Source organism: Mauremys mutica, chromosome 5 (genome assembly GCF_020497125.1).
Source record: "Mauremys mutica isolate MM-2020 ecotype Southern chromosome 5, ASM2049712v1, whole genome shotgun sequence".
In the NCBI taxonomy this organism is placed as follows: domain Eukaryota; kingdom Metazoa; phylum Chordata; order Testudines; family Geoemydidae; genus Mauremys; species Mauremys mutica.
In genome coordinates, this window is record NC_059076.1 from 56,207,807 (window position 1) to 56,232,325 (window position 24,519).

The window sequence follows — 24,519 nt, forward strand, 5'->3', positions numbered from 1 at the left end:
AATCATCCCAGGCAGGGCTTTTAGCTGAGGTTGGTCCTGCTTTGAGCAGGGGGTTGGACTAGATGACCTCCTTAGGTCCCTTCCAACCCTGATATTCTATGACCCTATAAGAGGTTTCTGGTCCTTTCCAACGGTCTGCTGCCTATTACCTGGCCTGCTAGACACATTCACGTGCTTGCTAACGTCATGATGTCTGGCTCTGCCCATCTCCATGTGTGTTACTGAACGCCAAAACGACGGCAATAGAGGCCTCTAGCTAGGACATACCAGGCGGAGTCTGCGGAGGGAGCAGGAACAGGTGCCCACCGCGAGCCGCTATTACCTACCCCACCTCACAATGAGCCAGGGCTGCGCGGCCTGGCCGGGCTCGGAGCAGCGCCCGGGATCCCGGCTAGTGCAGCGCGGCCCAAGCGCTCTGCTCCATACCGCTGAGGAGGCGAGTTCCGCAGGCAGAGGAGGCGGGTGCCCAGCGCCCGCCGAGCACGAGCCTCCTTCACGCCTTGGGAACCCGCTCCGACAGCTAACTGGTGCCCGACACCACCTGGGGCTCCGCCGGCCGCCCCTCGGGGGGCAGCGGAACCGGGGCCCGGCCGGAACTAGCGCGGGGGTGGCGGGGGGAGCGGGCTGCGCGCACCTCGTCCCCGCCCCTGCTCGCTGAACGGCTCGTGCCGGCGGGCCAGGGTCTGCAGGGCGCCCTGGCACCGCGGCTCTACCTGGACAGTGAGGAGGGGGGACCCGAGTCCTGTCTCCCGCCCCGCCCCGGTCGTCCCCCTGGTTACGCACGCGAGACGCTGGCCGAGGCACTTAACGACCAACCGCAGAACTGCGCGGAACAGCGGTTTAACTGGCTCTGACCTCACCCCATCAATCACTTCCGGGTCAGCCGGTGGCCGGTTTCCTTCCGGGGGACGCTAGAGTCAGGGGGCTAGGCCGGAGCCAGCCCCGCTCGCTGGGTGGGACGATGTGAGCAGTGCCAGTCCCGCTGGCGGTACCCGGGCGGGGGGCGCGCCCTCATTGGCCGGGCGCGGGCAGAGCTATTGCCCCGCCTGGGAGGGGGCAGGCGGCTAGTCCCGCGGGGTGTCCCGTGCTAGGACCCGTCATCCACCTGCTCCCCGCTGACTGGCTGGCGGCAGCAGAGGCCGCTGGGCCAACCCCCTCCCCTCCTTGCAACGGACAGGGGCGTCGCGTGCCCCCCCCCCCCGACACCTGTCCGGATAAGCGATATGGCAACAGCCTCGCTTTCGATCGGCCTCTCTACCCCTCCTCCGGCCCCTGCGCATCTTCCTCGGTGGGCATGTCCCCCCCCCCGCCCCCCTCCCCGTCCAGGGCTGCGACTAGCGGGGTTGCAGGGCAGCGGGGAGGTGTTTGGGCAGAGCAGGAAGAGGAAGCTGGGGCGGCGCCTGGCAGCCTGTGTCCTGCTCTGGCAGTGCTTCCAGGCCTCCCCCCCTTAAGGCTTGGCACTGACCCTCCCCAACCGCCAGCTCTGGTACAAAGCATCTCTCCTTCTTTACCCTTTGCAACTAAGGGAGGACTTAGCCTTTCATTTCTGACAGATGAAGGGTGTTCAATGAGAGGGAACAGATGTTACCATCATTAGCAGCTTAATTGTTTCTGTAGCATCAGACAATGAATGCCCTGTGATCAGTTGTCACTCTCTTTGCACAGAAAATGTTTGTGTACTTATGGGGATACCTGTATAGTAACTTCTTCCGGTTTTGGCTGAAATGGATCTTGAGGCAGCTCACTGGAAAATGTGAATTACAGCGTATCTTTGGTGGTTCAAAGGAAGGTTCACAACGGACGTTAAAGATAGGTAATGAAGAATGTAATCCTTTAAAAAGAACATTAGAGCTTGCAACTGGACAGCCAGTTCCGCTTGCTGTGTAACAGCAGTTTGAAGGCATACCTGAAAAAATGGTTGGTTTCACATCAGGTCCAAGTGGGAAAAATGTCTAAATCATTATTGATACTGTACTCTTAGTGGCAGACTCAAGGGAGCAAGGGTTACATGGGCCCTAGATACGTCTACTATGTTCACTGCTGGAATTGGCAGCTATAGGTCTTCTAGAAGCATTTTGGCAAAGCGTTGTGAGAAAGTTGACATCCTTCCTGTGTTGTATCTGTTTTGTAACTTGCTTCCTGTATTGCCTGCCAAGCCAGTGCCTTTCTCATGGACTCTAAATTTACTTTAAAAGCAAATGGTTTCAGAGTAGCAGCCGTGTTAGTCTGTAGCCGCAAAAAGAACAGGAGTACTTGTGGCACCTTAGAGACTAACACATTTATTTCAGCATAAGCTTTTGTGAGCTACAGCTCACTTCTTCGGATGCATAGAATGGAACACACAGACAGGAGATATTTATACATACAGAGAACATGAAAAGGTGGAAGTATGCATACCAACAGGAAGAGTCTAATCAATTGAGATGAGCTATCATCAGCAGAAGAAAAAAATTTTTGAAGTGCTAATTGAGATGACCCATAGAAGGTGTGAGGAGAGGTAGATTAAATTAGTGTAATGACCCAACCATTCCCAGTCTCTGTTTAAACCTAAGTTAATTGTATCTAATTTGCATATTAATTCAAGTTCAGCAGTCTCTCTTTGGAGTCTGTTTTTGAAGTTTTTTGTTGCAAAATTGCCACCTTCAAGTCTGTCACTGAGTGGTTAGAGAGGTTGAAGTGTTCTCCCACTGGTTTTTGAATGTTATGATTCCTGATGTCAGATTTGTGTCCATTTATTCTTCTGCATAGAGACTGTCTGGTTTGGCCAATGTACATGGCGGAGGGGCGTTGCTGCCACATGATGGTATATATTACGTTGGTAGATGTGCAGGTGAACGAGCCCCTGATGGAGTGACTGATGTGATTAGGTCCTATGATGGTGTCACTTGAATAGATATGTGGACAGAGCTGGCATCGGGCTTTGTTGCAAGGATAGGTTCCTGGGTTAGTGTTTATGGTGTGTGGTTGCTGGTGAGTATTTGCTTCAGGTTGGGAGGCTGTCTGTAAGCGAGGACTGGCCTGTCTCCCAAGATCTGTGAGAGTGAGGGATCATCTTTACGGATAGGTTGTAGATCTTTGATGATGCACTGGAGAGGTTTTAGTTGGGGGCTGTAGGTGATGGCTAGTGGCATTCTGTTATTTTCTTTGTTGGGCCTGTCCTGTAGTAGGTGGCTTCTGGGTACTCTTCTGGCTCTGTCAATCTGTTTTTTCACTTCAGCAGGTGGGTATTGTAGTTTTAAGAACGCTTGATAGAGATCTTGTAGGTGTTTATCTCTGTCTGAGGGATTGGAGCAAATACGGTTGTATCTTAGAGCTTGGCTGTAGACAATGGATCGTGTGGTGTGTCCTGGATGGAAGCTGGAGGCATGTAGGTAAGTATAGCGGTCAGTGGGTTTCTGGTATAGGGTGGTGTTTATGTGACCATCGCTTATTAGCACTGTAGTGTCTAGGAAATGGACCGCTTGTGTGGATTGGTCTAGGCTGAGATTGATGGTGAGATAGAAATTGTTAAAATCCATGGTGGAATTCCTCGAGGGCTTCTTTTCCATGGGTCCAGATGAAGAAGATGTCATCAATGTAGCGCAAGTAGAGTAGGTGCATTAGGGAATGAGAGCTAAGGAAGTGTTGTTCTAAGTCAGCCATAAAGATGTTGGCATACTGTGGGGCCATGCGGGTACCCATAGCAGTGCCGCTGACTTGAAGGTATATATTGTCCCCAAATGTGAAATAGTTGTGGGTGAGGACAAAGTCACAAAGTTCAGCCACTGCACAGGTTAGCCGTGATATTATTGGAGATACTATTCCTGATGGCTTGTAGTCCATCTTTGTGTGGAATGTTGGTGTAGAGGGCTTCCACATCCATAGTGGCCAGGATGGTGTTTTCTGGAAGATCTCCAATGGATTGTAGTTTCCTCAGGAAGTCAGTGGTGTCTCGAAGATAGCTGGGAGTGCTGGTAGCATAGGGCCTGAGGAGAGAGTCCACATAGCCAGACATTCCTGCTGTTAAGGTGCCAATGCTTGAGATGATGGGGCATCCAGGATTTCCAGGTTTATGGATCTTGGGTAGCAAATAGAATACATCTGGTCAGGGTTCTAGGCATGTGTCTGTACAGATCTGTTCCTGTGCTTTCTCAGGGAGTTTCTTGAGCAGATGGTGTAGTTTCTTTAGGTAATCATCAGTGGGATCAGAGGGTAATGACCTGTAGAATGTGGAGTTAGAGAGCTGCCTAGCAGCCTCTTGTTCATATTCCAACTTATTCATGATGACGACAGCACCTTCTTTGTCAGCCTTTTTGATTATGATGTCAGAGTGCATCATATTGTATATAAATTACAAATGCTTTTACTTAAGCTTTAATTACTAAAAAAAGAAAGGTCAAAAAAAAATACTTTCCTTTCCCAGCTAGCCAAGGGAAATGTAGTTAGCTTCAAAAACCGAACTAAAAAGGTGTTACACCTTTTGCTGAGTCTCTAGCCAGTTTTTTTTGTTTTACCATCACAATTTCCTATTTAAAACAAAAAAGTGTTTTCTTTGAAAGACCCACACAAACATGGAAATTAATTATAAAGGGGAAACACTGAAAATGACTACACACAAAGTGATGTCAAATGCAACATCTAAAATAAGTAATTTCTCTTATTTGTAAGTCAATCTTGGTTGCCATTGTAATAATAGTAGGAAAATGTACAAAGTATGATGTTCTTTTGAAGTTTACTGTCCTCTAAACTCCTGTTAGTTTAAATGAATGTTTTTTAATGTGCTTGGAAAGAAAGATACTCCTAAATACACAACAGCTATGTTATCTCTTTCAAACTGGCTCGTCATCTTTCCAGACTATTAAACTGACATTGTAATGAAGTAAATTTAAAAACTACAAAACTATTCAGGTTGCTATATTCATAAAGATGGTGATAGATTTATATCATGCAAAAGGTTTTCAATTCAGTATTGTCACTTACTTGTTAATTTAAAATGATCCTTGACTAATTTGCTGATGCAACCCTAATAAAACACTGGTTAGACATACTATTTACAAATGTGTTGTCAATGATGTAACTCGTCAGAAGTTTGAATTCAATATATAAAACAGTTGTAGTGATATAATTATTTGTCTTGTATTACAGAATACTCATTGGGATTATCAAAGAGTAAGGTAGGAGTTGATGGAGATAACACACTATACCAGAAAACCAATTTTTAGAGACAAATATTCCCTTAAAGTAAAACTTACTTTTAGAATTTGATAGCTTTCAGTGTCTTTTGGGTGCGTATTCATGACAGAATATGTGCTGGAGTAAAATTTTCTCTCACTGTTTTTCTATTAGTTTTATACAGAATAATGCTCAATATGCTCAGTTTTATCCATATTTCTGCTCCAGAAATACATGTAAAATTGAATAGATTTGAATGGAACAAAAGTAGTCTAATTCATAATGTAATTTTTGTCGTATCAAGGCCTCAGTGAACTGCACAACAAAAATGAAGCTATTAGGTAGGACATGATAAATGCGATTTGCAGACTAAAAATCTTTTGTAGAAAATGGAAATGTGATTCGTAATCCTTTCAGTGCTAGATCTATACCATTATGCATGGTGTGATGTAGTAGTGCTGTATAATTGAAGCAAATGGAACATGAATACATATTGGTTGTTCAGCAGTATGTTGCAAGTTCATTTTATTTTTTATATGTTCAGCATCAGTTAAAGGGATACTGGCAAAGTATTAGACCCTCAAATTTGCTTCTCTTATCATAAACTAAATGTTTTTCTTTGTAGCTCTGAAGATGACTGACTATTCTTTTCTGTCTAATCACTGCCAAGTGGTACTGAAAGAGAATTTTTGTGACTGCCACATAAACAAATTTTTGTTATGATAGAGCACATTGAGTGGGTTCTACCAGATGTCTTGATTATGATTTTAATATCTTAAATTTCTACAGTATCTTACCCCAGAATGGTTTACCCTTTGTGTGTGTGTGTGTGTGTGTGTGTGTGTGTGTGTGTACACACACACACACACACACACATACACGAATCCCATCTCACATTATTGAAATGTAGCTGTCAGGAACGGAATGAAAACTATTTTATGAATGCATAGTGACACAAAGAAATTGATATAGTATGGCTATCTGTAGTATTTAACAATGACATTGTGGCATCTTGTGTGTTCTGTTGTGGCTGTATACTCCATCTGTGAGGCACAAGGTTGCGAACAGATGTCACACAGGGATGTGTAGGCTCCCGCTGAAAACTTGGTATGATGCATGGCCCTTTTTTCCCCCAATCATAGAATCGTGGGACTAGAGGGGACCTCAAGGGATTCTCTAGTCTAGTCCCCTGCACTCATGGCAGGGCTAAGTACTATCTAGAGCATTTCTGAAAGGTGCTTGTCTAGCCTGCTCTTAAAAATCTCCAATGATGCAGATTCCACAATCTCCCTTGGCAATTTATTCCAGTGCTTAACCACTTAAGTTTTTCCTGATGTCCAACCTAAACCACCCTTGCCACAATTTAAGCCCATTACTTCTTGTCCTATCCTTAGAGGTTAAGGAGAACAGTTTTTCTCCCTCCTCCTTGTAAGAACTTTTTATGTACTTAAACTGTTATTGTGCCGCTGCCCCCCCTCCCCCCCAACTTCTCTTTTCCAGACTAAACAAACCCAATTTTTTTCAATATTCCCTCATGGGTCATGTTTTCTAGAGTTTTCATCGTTTTTGTTTCTCTTTGGATGCTCTCCAGTTTGTCCACATCTTTCCCAAAATGTGGCACCCAGAACTAGGCACAATATTTCAGTTGAGGCCTAATCAGTGCGGAGTAAAGTGGAAGAATGACCGCTTGTATTTTGCTTACAACACTCCTACTAATACATCCCTGTATGATTTTTTTTTTGCAACAGTGTTACACTGTTGACTCATATTTAGCTTGTGATCTACTATGAGCCCCAGATCCCTTTCTGCAGTACTCCTTCCTAGGCAGTCATTTCCCATTTTGTATGTGTGCAACTGATTGTTCCTTCCCAAGTGGGGTACTTTGCATTTGTCCCTATTGAATTTCATCCTATTTACTTCAGACCATTTCTCCAGTTTGTCCAGATCATTTTGAATTTTAATCCTATCCTCCAAAGCATTTGCAACCCCTCTCAGCTTTGTATTCTCGGCAAACTTTATAAGTGTACTCTCCATGCCATTATCTAAATCATTGATGAAGATATTGAACAGAACCGGACCCAGAACTGATCCCTGCGGGACCCCACTTGTTATGCCCTTCCAGCATGACTGTGAACCTCTGATAACTACTCTCTGGGAATGATTTTCCAACTAGTTATGCACCCACCTTATAGTAGCTCCATCTAGGTTGTATTTCCCTAGTTTGTTTATGAGGGCTTGGCTACACTTACAAATTTGCAGCGCTGCAGCAGGGTGTGAAAACACACCCTCTCCAGCGCTGCAAATTGCGGCGCTGCAAAGCGCCAGTGTGGTCAAAGCCCCAGCGCTGGGAGCGCGGCTCCCAGCGCTGTCCGTTATTCCCCACAGGGAGGTGGAGTACGGACAGCGCTGGGAGAGCTCTCTCCCAGCGCTGGCGCTTTGACTACACTTAGCGCTTCAAAGCGCTGCCGCGGCAGCGCTTTGAAGTGCTAAGTGTAGCCACAGCCTGAGAAGCTCATGCAAGACAGTATCAAACGCCTTACTAAAGTCAAGATATACCACATCTGCTGCTTTCCCCCCATTGTTAGCCTGTCAAAGAAAGATATTAGGTTGATTTGACATGATTTGTTCTTGACAATTCTATACTGACTGTTACTTATCACCTTATTATCTTCTAGGGATTTGCAAATTGATTGCTTAATTATTTGCTCCATTATCTTTCTGGGAAGTTAAGTTGACTGGTCTTCAGTTCCCCAGGTTGTCCTTATTTTCCTTTTTATAGATTGGCACTGTATTTGCCCTTTTCCAGTCTTCTGGAATCTCTCCCATCTTCCATGACTTTTCAAAGATAATCGCTACTGGCTCAGATACTTCCTCAATCAGCTAATTGAGTATTCTAGGATGTATTTCATTAGACCCTGGTGACTTGTCTAAGTAATTTTTAACTTTGTTCTTTCCCTATTTTAGCTTCTGATCCTATCTCATTTTCACTAGCATTCACTATGTTAGACGTCCAGTCGCTACTAACCTTTTGTGTCTTTCTCAAAGTGATTCATAGATTCCAAAGCCAGAAGGGACTATTAGGATCTTATAGACTAACCTCTTGTATAATAGACCATAGAACTTCCCCAAAATAGAGTATATTTTTTAGAAAAACATCCAGTCTTGATTTTAAAATTGCCAGTCATGGAGAATCCACTATGATCTTGGATAAATTGTTCCAATGTTAATACCTTTATTGTTTAAAAAAAAAAAAAAAAAAAGAGAAAAAAAAAGCCTTATTTGCTGTCTGAATTTGTCTAGCTTAAATTTCTAGCCATTGGATGTCTCTGCTAGATTGAAGAGACCATTATTAAATATTTGTTCGCCATGTAGGTACTTAGACTGTAATCAAGTCACTCCCCCAAACCTTCTTTTTGTTAAGCTATAGAGAGCTCTTTGAGTCTACCACTTTGAGGCATGCTTTTTAATCTTTTAATCATTCTCATGGCTCTTCTCCAAACCCTTTCCAGTTTATCAAGGACTAATGCAGTGGTTCCCAAACTTGTTCCGCCACTTGTGCAGGGAAAGCCCCTGGCGGGTCGGGCAGGGTTGTTTACCTGCCGTGTCCGCAGTTTCAGCCGATCGCAGCTGCTGGTGGCTGCGGTTCGCTGCTCCAGCTGCTTCCAGCAGCTCCCATTGGCCTGGAGCAGCGAACCGCACCCATCGGCAGCCGCGATCGGCTGAACCTGCGGATGTGGCAGGTAAACAACCCTGCCCGGCCCGCCAGGGGCTTTTCCCTGCACAAGTGGCAGAACAAGTTTGGGAATCACTGGACTAATGCATCCAAAGCCTTTTTTGCCACAGCATTTCACTGGGAGCTCATGTTCAGCTGATTATCCACTACAACCCCCAAATCTTCTTCAGAGTCACTGCTTCTTAGGATAGAGTTCTCCCATCTTGTAAGAGTGACCTTCAAGTATTTACAGCATTTATTGATCAACATTTATGCTGCACAAATTAAGATTCTGCTTAGTGGTGACTGAAGTATTTACATTCACCGTCCTTCCTGTTCTTTCCAAGTTTCAGCTAACCATAAATGACTTTTTTGGAGACTCTGTCATCATCCTTTCTGATAACATGACCTGTCCATCTAAAGTTGAACTTTGATAACCATTGCCTTGATGCAGGTTATTTTTGCTCTTTCAAGGATGTTATGTGTATATTAAAGCCTCTGTCTCAACCTATTTGTTGTTACTAACAGCAAATGTGCCACACTTTTCCAGAATGAAGATATTAACCTAGGTCCTGGAATTTGTCTGGGACTTTGGTTAATATCTTCACTCCGGAAAAGTATGGCATGCTGTTAGTAACAAGATAGTCAAGGCCTCTGTCTCATCCTAACACTGGCATCTCACTTCCAATAGTGCACTTGCTCCTTATGATGAGGTATTAGTTCATTATTGAATTGGAGGAAGAATGTCACAGAGAATTATCTTACTCCTCAATAATCCCATTTACTTCAGTAGGACTAAGTAAATGGAGTAAGGTACTGTTTTTAATAGGCAGCAGGTTTAAAACAAATAAAAGGAAGTTCTTCTTCACGCAGCACACAGTCAACTTGTGGAACTCCTTACCTGAGGAGGTTGTGAAGGCTAGGACTATAATGGTGTTTAAAAGAAAACTGGATAAATTCATGGTGGTTAAGTCCATAAATGGCTATTAGCCAGGATGGGTAAAGAATGGTGTCCCTAGCCTCTGTTCGTCAGAGGATGGAAATGGATGGCAGGAGAGAGATCACTTGATCATTGCCCGTTAGGTTCACTCCCTCTGGGGCACCTGGCATTGGCCACTGTCGGTAGACAGATACTGGGCTAGATGGACCTTTGGTCTGACCCGGTACGGCCGTTCTTATGTTCTTAGCACGTTTAAGGGTATCAGAATCTAGGTTATAGTGAATTGACAACACAACTTCTCTCAGGATCTAAGTTTGCCTTTGAGGATTCTCCTCCAGAAATTATCAGGCCTGATACTAGTTATCTTGAGAGCACTGTCCAGGATGCATGTTTTTTAATTCATGTATTTTACCAGCTGGCTGAAAAAGAGAGAATGAAACTATCCTCATTCTTTCATAGGCAAAGCAAGGGATAGCTCAGTGGTTTGAGTATTGGCCTGCTAAGCCCAGGGTTGTGAGTTTAATCCTTGAGGGAGCCACTTAGGGATCTGGGGCAAAAATCAGTACTTAGTCCTGCTAGTGAAGGCAGGGGGCTGGACTCAATGACCTTTTGAGGTCCCTTCCAGTTCTAGGAGATAATAATAATAATTGGAGATGTACCTATTTTTTTTTTTTACTTAAGGCTTTAATCACAAAATATATTTACCTTGACAAGTGTCCCATATTTTTTCATTTTTAAAAGATGCAAATGCAATGGGGATAAACAGACTGGTAAATAATAGGAAGAAAATAGATGTTACATTTTGTATTCATTGTTTGACTTACGTTCATTTCTTAGGTGTTAAGAAATGCTGTACATGTTAGTGAAGCTGAAGTGGAAAAATGTGTCCTGGGTATAATGAAAGAAAAGAAGATTAATATACAGAAGGATACAGGGTATGTTGTTTGCTACTGTTATATAGGTACTTCTAACTGGACCACATCATTTTACCTTTTATAACATTGTATAGGTATGTGACAAGGGAGATTATCAAAGGAATCCCCTAATCTGATACTGTTATTTGGGGAATACAGCACATACATCATACTTTGCAATTCAGTTTTAAGGATTTAAGATGTATATATGAGAAGAGTGCATATGATGTGGTATGATAAAAAGGTTTTATCGGCATGAGTTTGGGATAACTGCATTACTCACAGTTGACCAACCCACAATTAAATTGTACTGGTCATCTCAATCAAATCTTTACCATATCATCACATCTTGTATGACCTATATTACAATATTGTTATTTTAGAGAGTTCATTTAAAAAAAAAAAAGCTTGTTAGATCAGTTTCTTTTGTGTCTCTCCACCTGTAACGGTAAAGGCATTGAGGAGGGGAAAATTATACCTAATTTAAAACAACTCTAAAAATGATCTAAAGAAACTTTTCTGTACATAAAAACCATCCACAATTTCAAAGTTTCATATATCTTATGACCTTTAAATCTAGAAGCAAGTGTGGCATTTAATGTCGGAAAGCTGTGGTTCTCCCCTTTTCCGGAGATGCAGTGTTCCCATTTCTAGCTATGCAGCATTGAAGTATTGCCCTTAGACTTGTCACTGGAGCTGGATGAAATATTACCCATTCTGGAGTTTAGACTAGTGTAACATTTTGAGGTGAGGAAAGTAATACATTTCTCTCTGGAAGACTGATATTTTTTTTCTCAGTTGGGCAAAGCTTGCAGGAGTCTGCTGTGTCACATTAAATATTGCAGGACCTGTACTCCCTTTTTCTTGTGATCTAAGCAGTGATGACTCTCTGGCCATCCCATCATGTATCCCCCTTAAGATCCTGTGGGGTTTTTTGTTTTTCAGTTTTAAGACAAGCCTGCAGATATGTTTGCTGCAGATATCTGGTTATAAGAAACTTTATTTGGAGGTGGAAAATCTGAGGAAAGTTCCATATGATTCAGATAACGAAGAACATGAAAAGCTACTAATTCAGGTGAAGGTGTCTTGGAATTCTGAGTCCTAAACTATTACTACAATAATTGAATGTTAATAAATTAGCCATAGAAATTTAGCTTTCTTTAAATTCGTAACTATTGGGCTGTTTGGTCTTTATAAACTAGAAGAGCAAAATTTGTTTTAAACATTGGAATAAACCAGCTCTGACAGGTGCCTTTTCAATAAGTTTCTGACAAATGCCCTTTACTACAAGTCTCCAACAGTATGTGAAAGGTTAATCTTATCCCCTTACTGCTAATTCGTTTAATAGCACATTGGAATTTTAAAAATATTTACTATTTTAAATTGTAAAAGTGACACTCAAATTAAACAATATCCCAAAGCAAATCTCAGACTAATAGCTCTTTTTTACAAGGGTTTTTTACAGTAAGTTTATTCCATCTGAAACCCCCAAAATAGCGGCACACAATTATTTAAAAAAACCCAACACTTCTGCATACAAACAGAACTTGATAATTTATAGTGCCTTCCACTCAAGAAATTTAATGAGTTTTACAAATACTAGTTAACTTAGCATTCTAATATCCCTGTATATAGATATTTATCCTCACTGTGGCTTTGATCCTTCAAAGACTTATGCAAGTGTTTCAACTGAAGCACGTGGGTAATCTCATTTAACTCAGTGGTAGTACTTGTGCTTAAAATTAAGCATTTGCACAAGTGTTTGCAGAATTGGGGTTTACGTGGATGAGGAGACTGACAATCAGAAAAATTAAGGGCCTGATGCTCTTTTACATCCACTTGAGGCCCGTTTGCACTGCCAGGGCAGCATAAAGGGGCCTTAGTGTAAATGAGTATCCAGCTCTAAGGGAGTTAATTGTTCCCTGATTTGGTTGTAATTTTAGTGTGTATATATAGGGCTTAAGTGAGTTACCCAAGGGGAAAAAAAAGGAAGTGTGACAAAGCATAGAAGAATCCATGTCTCCCAATTTTTAGTCTTGTGTCTTAAATGCAAGATTATTTTATCTGACGTGTCAATAAGTATTCTGAATAACATGACTAGGAAATACATTGGCAGTTGTGTTATTTGTAACATGGAAGTATATTTATGTAGCTTTGGAATTTGCTGATGCCTCATGAAAATCTGAAGGCTAGAATCACCAAGCAGTGGTGTGACATTGGTTTCCAAGGTGATGATCCCAAAACAGACTTCAGAGGAATGGGCATGCTGGGATTAGTCAATCTGGTGTAAGTGAAAATAAATACTTTTCTTCTAAGTCTTAAGTTTTCTATGTCTATGAATTCTTTAGTATTATTCCTAATTCCCTCTGGATTGACTGCCTGAGTAGAAGCAAATAGAAATATATTGGCTACTGTAATACATTACTGAATAATGGAAAATGAGTCCCTTTCTAAATGAGTAAACAGTTCTTCAACAGCGAGCTGCATTGTTGTAGCCAACTAGTTGGATAGATGGTAGTTTTAGTTACAAATTGTAAGAGTTGAAGAGGAGCATAAAGGAGTTTAAGAATAAAACATTCTACCCATGTATGATAGGCCTGCTATGCTATAGCTGAGAAAATAACTGATCAAAGCTCTTCAAAATAAAGTTATTACTAAGTTAAAAGTACTAATGATGTAGAACAGAAGATATGAAAATCTGCTTGAATGGGGAAATCCTGAAGTCTCTGGAAGGTTCCTATCCCACTGGTCTCTCTTATCATGCCATTCCTTGTTACATATCACTTCCTCCATTTACTTTTATTGGTTTTCATTCTGCACTCTTTCTTCAGTATGCATTTGTCTACAATTCCATTCTTCTGTTGTTGAAAATGTTAGATTTAATTAATAAACTGCTTATGTAGTAATCCTTAGATTTGGTTTTGTTTGCTCCTTTTCAGGTATTTTAGTAAACATTACACCAGTGAAGCTCGACAGGTCCTCTCTCGTTCAAATCATATAAAATTGGGGTAAGCCATTTGTACGGGCCTAAGATCTCAAAGATCTTAGATTTGTAGAGTGCAAGTCTGAATTGGAGTATTTTCTGATTTTTTTTAAAGAGGAAAACATTTGACACTTTCTATAGGAAATTGACAAACGGAATTAATTTTTGAAGTGTAAGTTAGTCCTTTTGGAGATGTGGTTACAGCATCTGAGTTGAAAACTGAGTGTGTATAGCTATGTATTTGTTCCAACCAGTCTATTTAGTGCCCTTAGTAATCTGTAGTCTTCAGTTAGTTTCATTCTAGAAAAACACTCCAACCCCTATCCCCCCCAAAATAGTATGGCTAACAGATTTGGATTAAACTTGGAAAGGAATAGTAATTATCCTTTATTCTATTTAGTAACACAAATTTAGTCAAGATATATGTATTCATGCACACTATGCCAAGTGCAGTATATATACTTCCGTGGATTAAGTTGTCCATCCAGTGGCCTGGACAAATCAAAGATAGCCTGTTTATTATCTCACACTTTACAAGACACTACTCCTCTTTCATCCACCCAATCCCCAGTTAACTCTGGTTTATCTCAATAATTAATACAGTAAGCATGGGAAGGCTTCATCTTGTGCCTTGCCATGAATGTTGTCCTATCTGTCTAAGTTGTGAACAGTCATCCTACAAAATTAATGAAGACTTCTGCAGTGAAAACATATACATGTATCCTTTAACATATTGTAAATTATTTGTTTTTCAAAATGATGCACTTTTTGGGACTGCTGAACTTATTCTAATTTTTCATCATTGGGCTTTTTAAACAGAAAAAGTCCATACATAACAGGAGCAGACCTAGAGTTGTTACTGAGGTATATTTTCTGTGTTCAGAATTCCACCTCCTTGTGGAAACAGGATATCATGGACAAAGCCCCAAAATGCACTTTATTCAATGACTCAAATTGTGTGTGCAACCATACCTGATTTAACACATTGTACTCTACAACAAGCTTTGAAAATTGTATATCATATGAAAATACATAAGATCTACTTGAGCTTCTGCTGGCCAGCACTCTTGTTATAGCGGTGTTTTTAGTAGCTGTGATGTTCGTGTTACAGTAGATTTGGAAAGAGGGAAGTAGACCAGATTTAGAATTTTTTTTAAGAAAGCTTTTTTTTTTCCCTATATGCTTGCTGAGTCTGGATGACTGCCCTTGGCTTCTGGGCAGTATGGTCTAATGTCAGGATCAGTAGGGTGCCCTCCCTCGCAGGGCCATGTGGGCTAGTGGCCAGAGTTACTATGGCTGCTCTCCCTCGCAGGACCTAATGGCCAGAGTGGCTGGAGAGGGGGGCTGCCACCTCAGGACAGGCAGTGGCCAGGGCAGGGGGACCCAGACCCTCCCTACTCCACTGGGTCCCAACCCAAGGCCCTGACAGTGGTGGGTTTGCCTGCCTCCTGCGCAGCAGGGATCCTGCCAAAACACACTGAGCCAAGCACCAGTTTTATGACCAGTTTCCTGTTAAGTTCCCCTGGCTTACTTCCTACCCGTTCTTCTGCAGCTAGTCATCTTGGGAGTCCCATGGCCTCTCTTTCCTCTCTGGTGTTGCGTGACTGGGAGTTGCTGGTAGGCGCAGTCTGCCAGGCTTCTGAGTCCTGGAGTGTCAGCTGTCCTGCTGCAGGAACCTGCAGCTCACTTCTGTTCCCTTTGGCAGTCAGCCCTGACTGAGCTGAGTTGCTCCCTTTTATAGCCAGAGCATGCCCAGCAGAGGCCAGGGGGCGTGGCCTTTTCAGCCCACAGACCATGATTAACCCCTGCTGAACCAGTGGCGGGCTGGTATACCCCATCACAATGCTGATTAAACTTCCTATCCTGTTGCCGCTGCATGGTTAATAGGGGCATTCACTACATTGCTGTTGATGAAATTTTATATTTCCTACCCATCCATCTTTTAACTTCACTATCATCTTAGATGTACAAGGCACTTCAGACAAAAATGCTCCATACGCATGAGGCAGACTTTGCTTGATTCCTAAATGACCCAAAATGTAGAATAGGAATAATTTGGCAGATAATAATTTGTCTCTATTGAAATTAGCCCTGGAAAATGGAATAAACTATAAAAATCAGCAGGCAAATGGATTTCATTAGTATCTAATTGGAAATTTTTTGGTGTTTCAGATATTCCTATGCAATAGTTGGGATCAATTTGACAGAAATGGCTTATAGTTTACTAAAGAGTGGTGCTTTAAAGTCTCATCTCTACAACTTGGTCCCTGGATTGCCACAAATGGAACACTTCCATCAGTTTTATTGTGAGTATTTGTAACTCTTCCCTCTTATAGATTCAGAGGCAGGCCTCCCTTCATTACCAAAAGTTCAGGCCTCTACCACTTGAGATACAGGAGTAATTACTGCTAACAGCTAAAGGAGTATGTGATTATAACTGGACCAGCTATTAGAAGGGCATCTCATTCTCAGCCAGTTTGTTACATATTAAAAATATTTTAGTGCTGGGATGCTTCTAACATGGTTATGGATTTATTTTCAAGCACAGTTTAAAGGAAAAATAAACATTTACCTCCATTTCTCCTCCAAAGCAAGAATTATAACCTGGATGTCTGTCTGGCTATTTCTTCATTGGATAAATTTGGGTGGATGGATCCATACATCAGATCTCAATTTAATAGATATCCAGTATTTTCTAAGGCATGTATTCTTGCTAGTTACTCCTACATTATCCAGAAGAATCACTATTGAATAAAATGAGGCATTGCCTTCTTCCTCTAGGCTAAATGGCTCTGGATCCTCCCAGCCTAAAGTAGAAAAGAATGGATCACAGGTTCTGTAGAACTTTATTTTGTTTTCTTTACAGGTTATCTGGTTTATGAGTTTGACAAATTTTGGTTTGAAGAAGAACCAGAAAGTATTATGCACTTCAACCATTATAGGGAGAAATTCCACGAAAAAGTTAAAGGACTCCTTCTGGACTATAACCTAGTACTAACCTTACAGAATATAAAGAAACCATAGCCTCATCTGCAGTCTACCCAGTTCTGCTCATAAAATGGAATTATGTATTCTCATGGAATTCTCACATTTACTTCACCAAAAAATTTGTTTAATGATATAACTTTTTATACATATATTTTTGAAAAAGCTCAAATTCAGTTATGAAAGCTTGGACAATCAGCCACTGTTTACAGGTCTTATATGCTATTCTCCAAAGGAAAGCTTTTTTTAAAAAAATCCTGTATTGAATCTTTTGCCCTCACAACTTTCTTACACCTCTTGGTGCAGGAACATGAAGCAGGTATTTATGCTGCATTATGTTATCTTCATTAAGTAACCTATTACTAGGTTCCTTTTATACCATTAACTATTGATTGGTTGTCTTTAGGAGGGGAAATTGCTTTTGTTTTAGATTTGTTTCTCAAGTCCTGTCCCCTAGTTGTTTATCTGCATATAGCTTGTGGTCCATAAAAAATGTAAACTTCTCTATGTAAAGAGGTCCATGAAGATGATGTAACTATTATTTGTGACTTGGAAGAAGAGGCTTCATTTATTTGTATTTACATACAAGAACAAACATTGTTCTGGTTGAAATGATCCTCCCTCCAGGAAATAAGTACCCTCAGCCCTGTGCCTGGAAGGAACTTCCCTGAAAAATAATAACGAAATAATGTAAGTCCAAAGTTCCTTTTAACAAGGAGATCTTTCATGTCACATGCTGCCATAAATATTTTCAGCTCTCAATCCATCTCTTTCAGTTTGGGCTACAGTTTTTCAGGCTCTCTCTTCCCCCCCCCCCGAATGTTTTCTGAATGGGGAGTGATATCTAGGAGAATTCCTTAACCTCTTCTTGTAGTTTGTTCATTATTTCCCACAAAACTTTGTTGTGGCTGCAATCCATGATTTGTGAAGGTAGCTGGAACTCTTCTTCACTTCATCCATACTTCCAAGGAAGTGTAGGGGTGCAACATTAATAGGATAAAAGCATGTTTCCAGATTTGGCTATGCTAGACAATCCAGGCACTAGGAGTTGGTACCTATAGCAGTTTGTGATGATAAGCATTGTTTAAAATGTTAAACAGGCTTGGCATGAACTTATTTTGTTTTTTAAAGCCTACTATTTAAATAAAGTGCCTTCTGCTAAATTCAATCACTGTTTAATTTGATCCTCCATTTAACCTGAGCAGAACTTCAGAAACCTCAGGGGCAGACACTGTATCTCTCATGCTTGAATATCACATAGTGGGTGCTATCATGATACAAATACTTTATTAAAAAAAAAAGGACAATGCTTTATTTTATCATCTCTGGAAGTTATTCTGAAGAAAAGGCTGACATTCTGAATGGGGGAAGGAAAGAAACAAAGGACGATCCTTGTGATTTAAAAAAAAAAATTGGAAGCTATTCAGACCCTACACTCTAAGTATTATTGTATAGGCTGTGATTTCTATCACTCCAGCCCCTAGTTCCTCTTGATCTACATGAACAACATGATCAGCTGCTTATTGCAGTCAAAATGATAGTAAAGAGCTTGACCAAAGTAGAGAGCAAGACAAATTTTGTTTTGTTCTAAAATCTGTTACAAGTAGGTGAGGTTTTAACTTCATTTGAGCTCCATCTGCCAGAAGGTGGAGGGAGATAAAGATTTATCTTCATATTTACGTTTGCCCATTACCGTTATACTTGAAATAGTGCAGTTAGGGGAAGGAGTTTGGTTGTAAAGGAGCTGATGCAATATATCCTTTCTGTGCATACACTACAGTAACTCTTAATTTGGCAAAATCTGTTTTTAAATGTGGTACATTTTGTCCTGCTACACTGAGTGCATGCCTTTCTGGAAGCATGCTGGTACTACAGTGATGACGACTATAAAGGTACCTAGATAGCAGAATTAACCCTTTCTTCATTGGATGTCTGCAAATAAGTTTTGCTGGTTTCAAATTTACTTAATATAGTGAAAAATATAACTGCTAGTGATAAAAAATATAGAGCTCTAACAAATGTGGATTAAAGTATGATTTCATTCATGAAAGACTTATTCCATGTTTCTCACCACAATATAAATACAAATGAAAAAATATGAAGCACTTCCACTTGGATGATTAGAAACTCCAGATCACTTTAATTCCTTGATTTTGAAAACCGGCCTCATCACCAAATAAATGGTACATTTGAGGTGGTGTAAGATTCTCCCCAAAGCATCCTTACCTTATTTTTAAAAGACTGATTGTAATTGCCCTTGTAGCAACTGTTTGACGTACTAACACTGTATCCCAGTTCTTGAAAATTTACCAGACACTCATTAGGTGGACATCTAAACCTACTGCAAAAGGTAGATACAAAATATCATAGGCAGGGAACACCACCAGCAAGAAGCCTACTTCTTCTGCTAGCCCCAGCTGCTGGGAATTTCATAATGGTGACCATTAAAATGGTAGCTGAGCACCTATACTCAAGGTCCCAGGATTCTTGTCCTGGTTTGGGGCACCATCTTTTGTTTAGTCTGTGGCTGTTAAGTGTCTTGTAATTTTAGAAATTCCCATAAATAATGTTCAGGTGGAGGGTCAGATCTCTAGGGTTCTGCCTTCTCCCCCCCGCCCTACCTCCTGGCTGCTAAGGAATGAGCTCTTCATGATTCTACTTTGCCCCCAGTTTCCATATAGTTTCTCCATCTTAAATAACTCTATTGCTTACCTTGTTGCTGCTGCTCATAGCTTTCCTTAGGAATAGCAGCATGAAATTGATACGATGTTTGAGGACAAGAGCTTGCTGAACAGAATCAGTGAAACTGGCCATACGGTTGTTAATTTCACTGTGCTGCTGTTTGGCAAAGATACAAGCAGCAACACTAACACAGGAGCTGGAGCCAACTGGCTGCAGAGCTGGCAATCTAGTTTTGTCATCCTTACATTTGGAAGATTATTTTTGCAACTGTAAAGGCTAGAAATGTAATTAGAAAAAAGACTTAAACCTATAATTCTACAGAAATTGGTATGTTAAAATCCTTTAATCCCAGGAAGAACTTCCTGCTTGCCATTGGCGAAAGGGTTTTTCAAACTCTGTCCTATGCAATTTCAGATTTCATATAGCACAAAAGAAATCTGAGATAAGGCATCTTGGGATAGAGCCTAGACCAGGGATTCTCAAACTTCCTTGCAACGCGACCCCTTCTGCCAACAAAAATTACTACACGACCCCAGGAAGGGGGACTGAAGTCTGAGCCTGCCGGAGCCCCAGCACCCTGGACAGGAGGCGGGGAGAGCAAAGTCCAAGCCCCACTATCCCAGGCAGGGGCCCTGTAACCTGAGCCCTGCCATCCAGGGCTGAAGTCGAAGCCCAAACCCCACTCTCCAGGGCTGAAGTCTTTGGGATTCAGCTTTTCGGGGTGCGGTTTGGGCCCCAGAGCTTGGGCTTTGGCCCCATGCCCCAGCAAGTCTAAACACCAGCCCTGGCAACCCCATTAAAACGGGGTTGCGACCCACTGTTTGAAAACCACTGGTTTAGACTGAGTTCAGTCAAAGGTTTGTCATCACTTTTTATAATCAAAACCATGAGCTGAGAATCATGACAAAACACAAATTAAGAATAAAGCTACCATCATTAAACACGGAACAGCTATGTAGTCAAATGTATGGATGTTAGGTCACATGTAATAATTGTTTAAACTGAGTGTATTCTATATTTTTCTAGTTCCCAGTGTATTGTTTCCTGAACATTTAAAAACCTAGAATTTGTATGTAGTTTTGTAATATTAAGTACATATTTTGCATGTAGCAGGTTAATTGTATGTATTGGTAACTAGTTAGGCTAGAGTGTAAAAACAGAGCAAAATGTGTGTGTGGGGCGGGTATTTGCCAGAGGCAAAATTGTCTTGCAAAGTCTAGTTAACAAGATTTTATATTAACTATTGAATTCATACTATATAATGACAATCCTAATTTAACAGATGATATAGACTGGGGCTGTGCAAATGACCTGTTTAACTGGATGTAGTCAGTTTGCATAGCATTGAAACTAATTGTGAATACTTGGTTACAAAGCATCCCTAAAATTAAAATTTTGGTTAAAGTTTCTGTTGCTTTTATAATACTGTTTTTGATACACCTCAAGTTTTACTATATGTATTTGACCATTCTTAGAAATAACACAAAATAATTTTTCCAACTTTTCTCCCTTACAACATATTTAAGGGACATTATCAAATAAAGTTTGGCCTTAAAGTAACATTTTGCAAAAAGCCAATTTTTTTCAAATGAAATTTAAGACCAACACAAGTGCTTCTATTTTTAAATTTTCCATAGAACCTATTTAACAAACTTGCCACTACATTTTTAAACATGGTATTACTCCATGAGAAAATTAAACTGAAATTAACTAGAAGCTCACCAACAAAGAAAGGTGAAAAATCTTCGTATGGGGTAAGAAGTTAAAAAGTAAACAATTTAATTGGGGAAGACACACATGAGCTATTTTAAGTCTGCTTTAATAGCCTAAGGTGGTGGTAACACTAAGGATATCTATTTTTAAAAGTGCATTTTAAGGTTGCTTATTCCACTTAAAATGTCAGTGTTGAAAGATGGGATCAGTTGCAGAACATTTGTGCAGACTTACCATTTTAAACTGGAATTGCTAGGTAGAAAAATGAAGACATACCTTAATGAAAAAAGTTTCTATGCTACTGCTGTTTCTGATAAACCAATATGGAGGATCATTGGGATGTACACTGCTCAAGCACACTAGAGGAACAAGCTAATGTAATATTTCCATGCACGGGCATGCTTGGTTTTCAGTCTCTGAACAAATGAGCAGTTCTCAATTCTTCATATTACTCCAGCTCTTGCCTAATTGAAGAAGTCTGTTTTCAATAAATGTTCTATAAAACATGAGTATAAACTTTTGTTAAGATGTATTGTGATGTGAGAACGTTTTCTGTTTTAGTTGGAGGAAGTTTGCATCCTGTACCACTGAAAATATTGTTAATGTGTGATGAAAATGTAGTTCTTTTTTCACATTATAGTCACATTCTTATGGTGCTATAATATAGCCTGAAATGGCATTTCATGTCCTGCCAATTTATGGCACTGTCTGTTACTGGAAGCAGTAGACAGTAGGAAAGTTGGGCAGTAACTTGTCACTACTGTGCAATGAGATAACTCTATACTAATAGAAATGTCAACCTTTGCCCCAGTATAAAGCAATAATGTAAACTCTGATGTCAGTATGTTGGGCACAAGTGTTAGAATGATAATAAATAAAGAACAAAACCTCCAGACATTCGCAGTGGCAAGATATGCATATTGCTTTGTAAGAGCTTTCTTTCCAGTTTACCTTGTTTTCTCCTCACTGTTAGCTTGCAGTCAGTTCAAAACGAAGCAGTATAGTTGGTTATTGTCTTTTCCCTAATGTTTTATATTGGTTACCTCTATGAGTGAGACCTAGTCTTAGCATTCCCTTAAGGCCATTCATACCAGTATTCCTTCAGTCATAGGACTTGATTTACATTTGTTTGTTTACCACATCTCTATGCCAGGCAATTTATCATTTGCTGCTGTTTTCAACAATGTAGCTCCTTGGATTTAAGATGAAAAGTTACATTGGAAACCGGACAAATGTGGTCCGTATCACAAATACCAGACAGTTGGCTCTAACTGGTGCCTGTGCTGGCAGTCTCAGCAGAGAGACCAAGAAACAATAGGCATTCAAACTAAAATACTCTCACACCAAAGTAATTCTTCCAAGTCAGGGATACGGAACTGCCTAGACATTAAGGAGATTCTTCATACACCTCCCTTCCTCTTCTGAGGAAGTGGATCCAAACACTTCTTCCTCCTCACCATCTAGGGGAAAGCATGCCTCCATCTATGCTTTTAGGAGGGGGTTGATTCAAACAATCTCGCATGGGGGAAGTGTTTAGGTCACTGTCCTGGAGGGGGCTTCCTCCTAGATCTCCATGTGCTTCATGGCAGAGCACAGATGCAACAGGCACGGAGCAGGAGACCCAAAAAGGTTCTTTGGGGCAGGGCATGTCTTTGTTCTGTGCATGTACAATGACTCACACAAGGGGCTCTTGATTCATGACTGGAGTTGCTAGCTGCTATGATGATACAAATAAACAATGAGCAAACAACAGCAAAAAATAAGAAACTGCCCAGCAGTAGCCACTAAAGAGACCAGTAGAGATCAGAGGGTGTGAAGCAAGCACCCCAGCTACTTGGTTACCTCAGACTGCCCTGCGCAATCATTTGACATGCTGTTCTGCCAGACTTCGCTACAGTGGCCCTGGTAGGGGGTAGCAGTGCTCTACTTGCTTATGTACCTAACATACTCTGTTTGGGTACTGTTTCTGATATTCAGTTGCCCAAGACAGCTTCTGAAAAAGTCTCTTTTCAAAGGCCAAGTACAGAAGTTATCACACTGGGGACTGAGAAAATCCTTTTGTGAGCTGGAGGAGACTTTACTTTGGGTAGGCAGCTCCATCTTTGGAGGGAGTGTGTGTTTTTTAAAAAGTCCCATTAAATGCTCCCTCTCTGACACGTACCTGTCAACAACTGCACCCTGTGTGAATAGGTTTCTCTTCACTTCATATTCTACAAGAGGCTTAGCAATGAATCATGACAATGTGTGTATTAGCAGGCTACAGTTGCGCGCCTCAAATATGTTGAGATGCACAAGGCTGAAATGAACAAAGTAATGGATATCATATTAGAAAACTTCCAAGTGATTGATTTTTTTTTAAGATGGTAAGTGAAATATCAGGATTTCCCTCATCATGACAGCAATTTTCATGGAGGTTAAGGTTTGGATTGTCTTTGAGTGTCTGTAGTAGCAGAAAAGAATCCTGTGGCACCTTATAGACTAACAGACGTTTTGCAGCATGAGCTTTCGTGGGTGAATACCCACTTCGGATGCAAGTGGTGGAAATTTCCAGGGGCAGGTATATATAAGCAAGCAAGAAGCAAGCTAGAGATAATGAGGTTAGATCAATCAGGGAGGATGAGGCCCTGTTCTAGCAGTTGAGGTGTGAAAACCAAGGGAGGAGAAACTGGTTCTGTAATTGGCAAGCCATTCACAGTCTTTGTTTAATCCTGAGCTGATGGTGTCAAATTTGCAGATGAACTGGAGCTCAGCAGTTTCTCTTTGAAGTCTGGTCCTAAAGTTTTTTTTGCTGCAGGATGGCCACCTTAAGATCTGCTACTGTGTGGCCAGGGAGGTTGAAGTGTTCTCCTACAGGTTTTTGTATATTGCCATTCCTAATGTCTGATTTGTGTCTATTTATCCTGCACGTCCACCAATGTAATATACGCCATCATATGCCAGCAATGCCCCTCTGCTATGTATATCGGCCAAACTGGACAGTCTCTAAGGAAAAGGATAAATGGACACAAATCAGACATTAGGAATGGCAATATACAAAAACCTGTAGGAGAACACTTCAACCTCCCTGGCCACACAGTAGCAGATCTTAAGGTGGCCATCCTGCAGCAAAAAAAACTTTAGGACCAGACTTCAAAGAGAAACTGCTGAGCTCCAGTTCATCTGCAAATTTGACACCATCAGCTCAGGATTAAACAAAGACTGTGAATGGCTAGCCAATTACAGAACCAGTTTCTCCTCCCTTGGTTTTCACACCTCAACTGCTAGAACAGGGCCTCATCCTCCCTGATTGATCTAACCTCGTTATCTCTAGCTTGCTTATATATACCTGCCCCTGGAAATTTCCACCACTTGCATCCGAAGAAGTGGGTATTCACCCGCGAAAGCTCATGCTGCAAAACGTCTGTTAGTCTATAAGGTGCCACAGGATTCTTTGCTGCTT

At 41.2% G+C, this 24,519-nt stretch overlaps 2 protein-coding genes across 7 annotated transcripts in view; one reads left to right on the forward strand and one right to left on the reverse strand.

Moving 5' to 3' along the window:
• MGAT4D (MGAT4 family member D) overlaps positions 1 to 1,126 on the reverse strand; it is a 134,799-nt gene extending 133,673 nt beyond the window's left edge. The window contains exon 1 of one of the 4 annotated variants that reach the window (XM_045019640.1): positions 856 to 1,126. The gene's annotated coding sequence lies outside the window, so the exon portion shown is untranslated. Of the gene's footprint in view, positions 1 to 783 lie in introns of all 4 variants that reach the window. The other 3 variants (XM_045019637.1, XM_045019638.1, XM_045019635.1) reach the window with 3 other exon arrangements.
• Positions 239 to 21,975, forward strand: ELMOD2 (ELMO domain containing 2). 3 transcript variants are annotated; one of them, XM_045019644.1, is made up of 9 exons: positions 239 to 298; positions 1,666 to 1,813; positions 5,125 to 5,153; positions 10,641 to 10,738; positions 11,663 to 11,792; positions 12,870 to 13,003; positions 13,657 to 13,725; positions 15,873 to 16,006; positions 16,567 to 21,975. In XM_045019644.1, exons 2-9 carry the CDS (start codon positions 1,669 to 1,671, stop codon positions 16,722 to 16,724), a joined length of 897 nt encoding a protein of 298 aa, XP_044875579.1. In that variant the 5' UTR covers positions 239 to 298; positions 1,666 to 1,668; the 3' UTR covers positions 16,725 to 21,975. The 3 variants fall into 3 exon arrangements, with proteins under 3 accessions (XP_044875579.1, XP_044875577.1, XP_044875578.1); XM_045019642.1 differs by lacking the exon at positions 239 to 298 and adding an exon at positions 635 to 963; XM_045019643.1 differs by lacking the exon at positions 239 to 298 and adding an exon at positions 1,208 to 1,288.
• The last annotated feature ends 2,544 nt before the right edge of the window (positions 21,976 to 24,519 follow it).

Coding starts and splice junctions, on each gene's coding strand:
- ELMOD2 (XM_045019644.1), top strand. CDS start 1,669: ATGTTTGTGTACTTATGGGGATACCTGTATAGTAACTTCTTCCGGTTT. Junction 11,793..12,869: donor ATGAAAAGCTACTAATTCAG/GTGAAGGTGTCT, acceptor ATATTTATGTAG/CTTTGGAATTTGCTGATGCC. Junction 16,007..16,566: donor ACACTTCCATCAGTTTTATT/GTGAGTATTTGT, acceptor TTTTCTTTACAG/GTTATCTGGTTTATGAGTTT.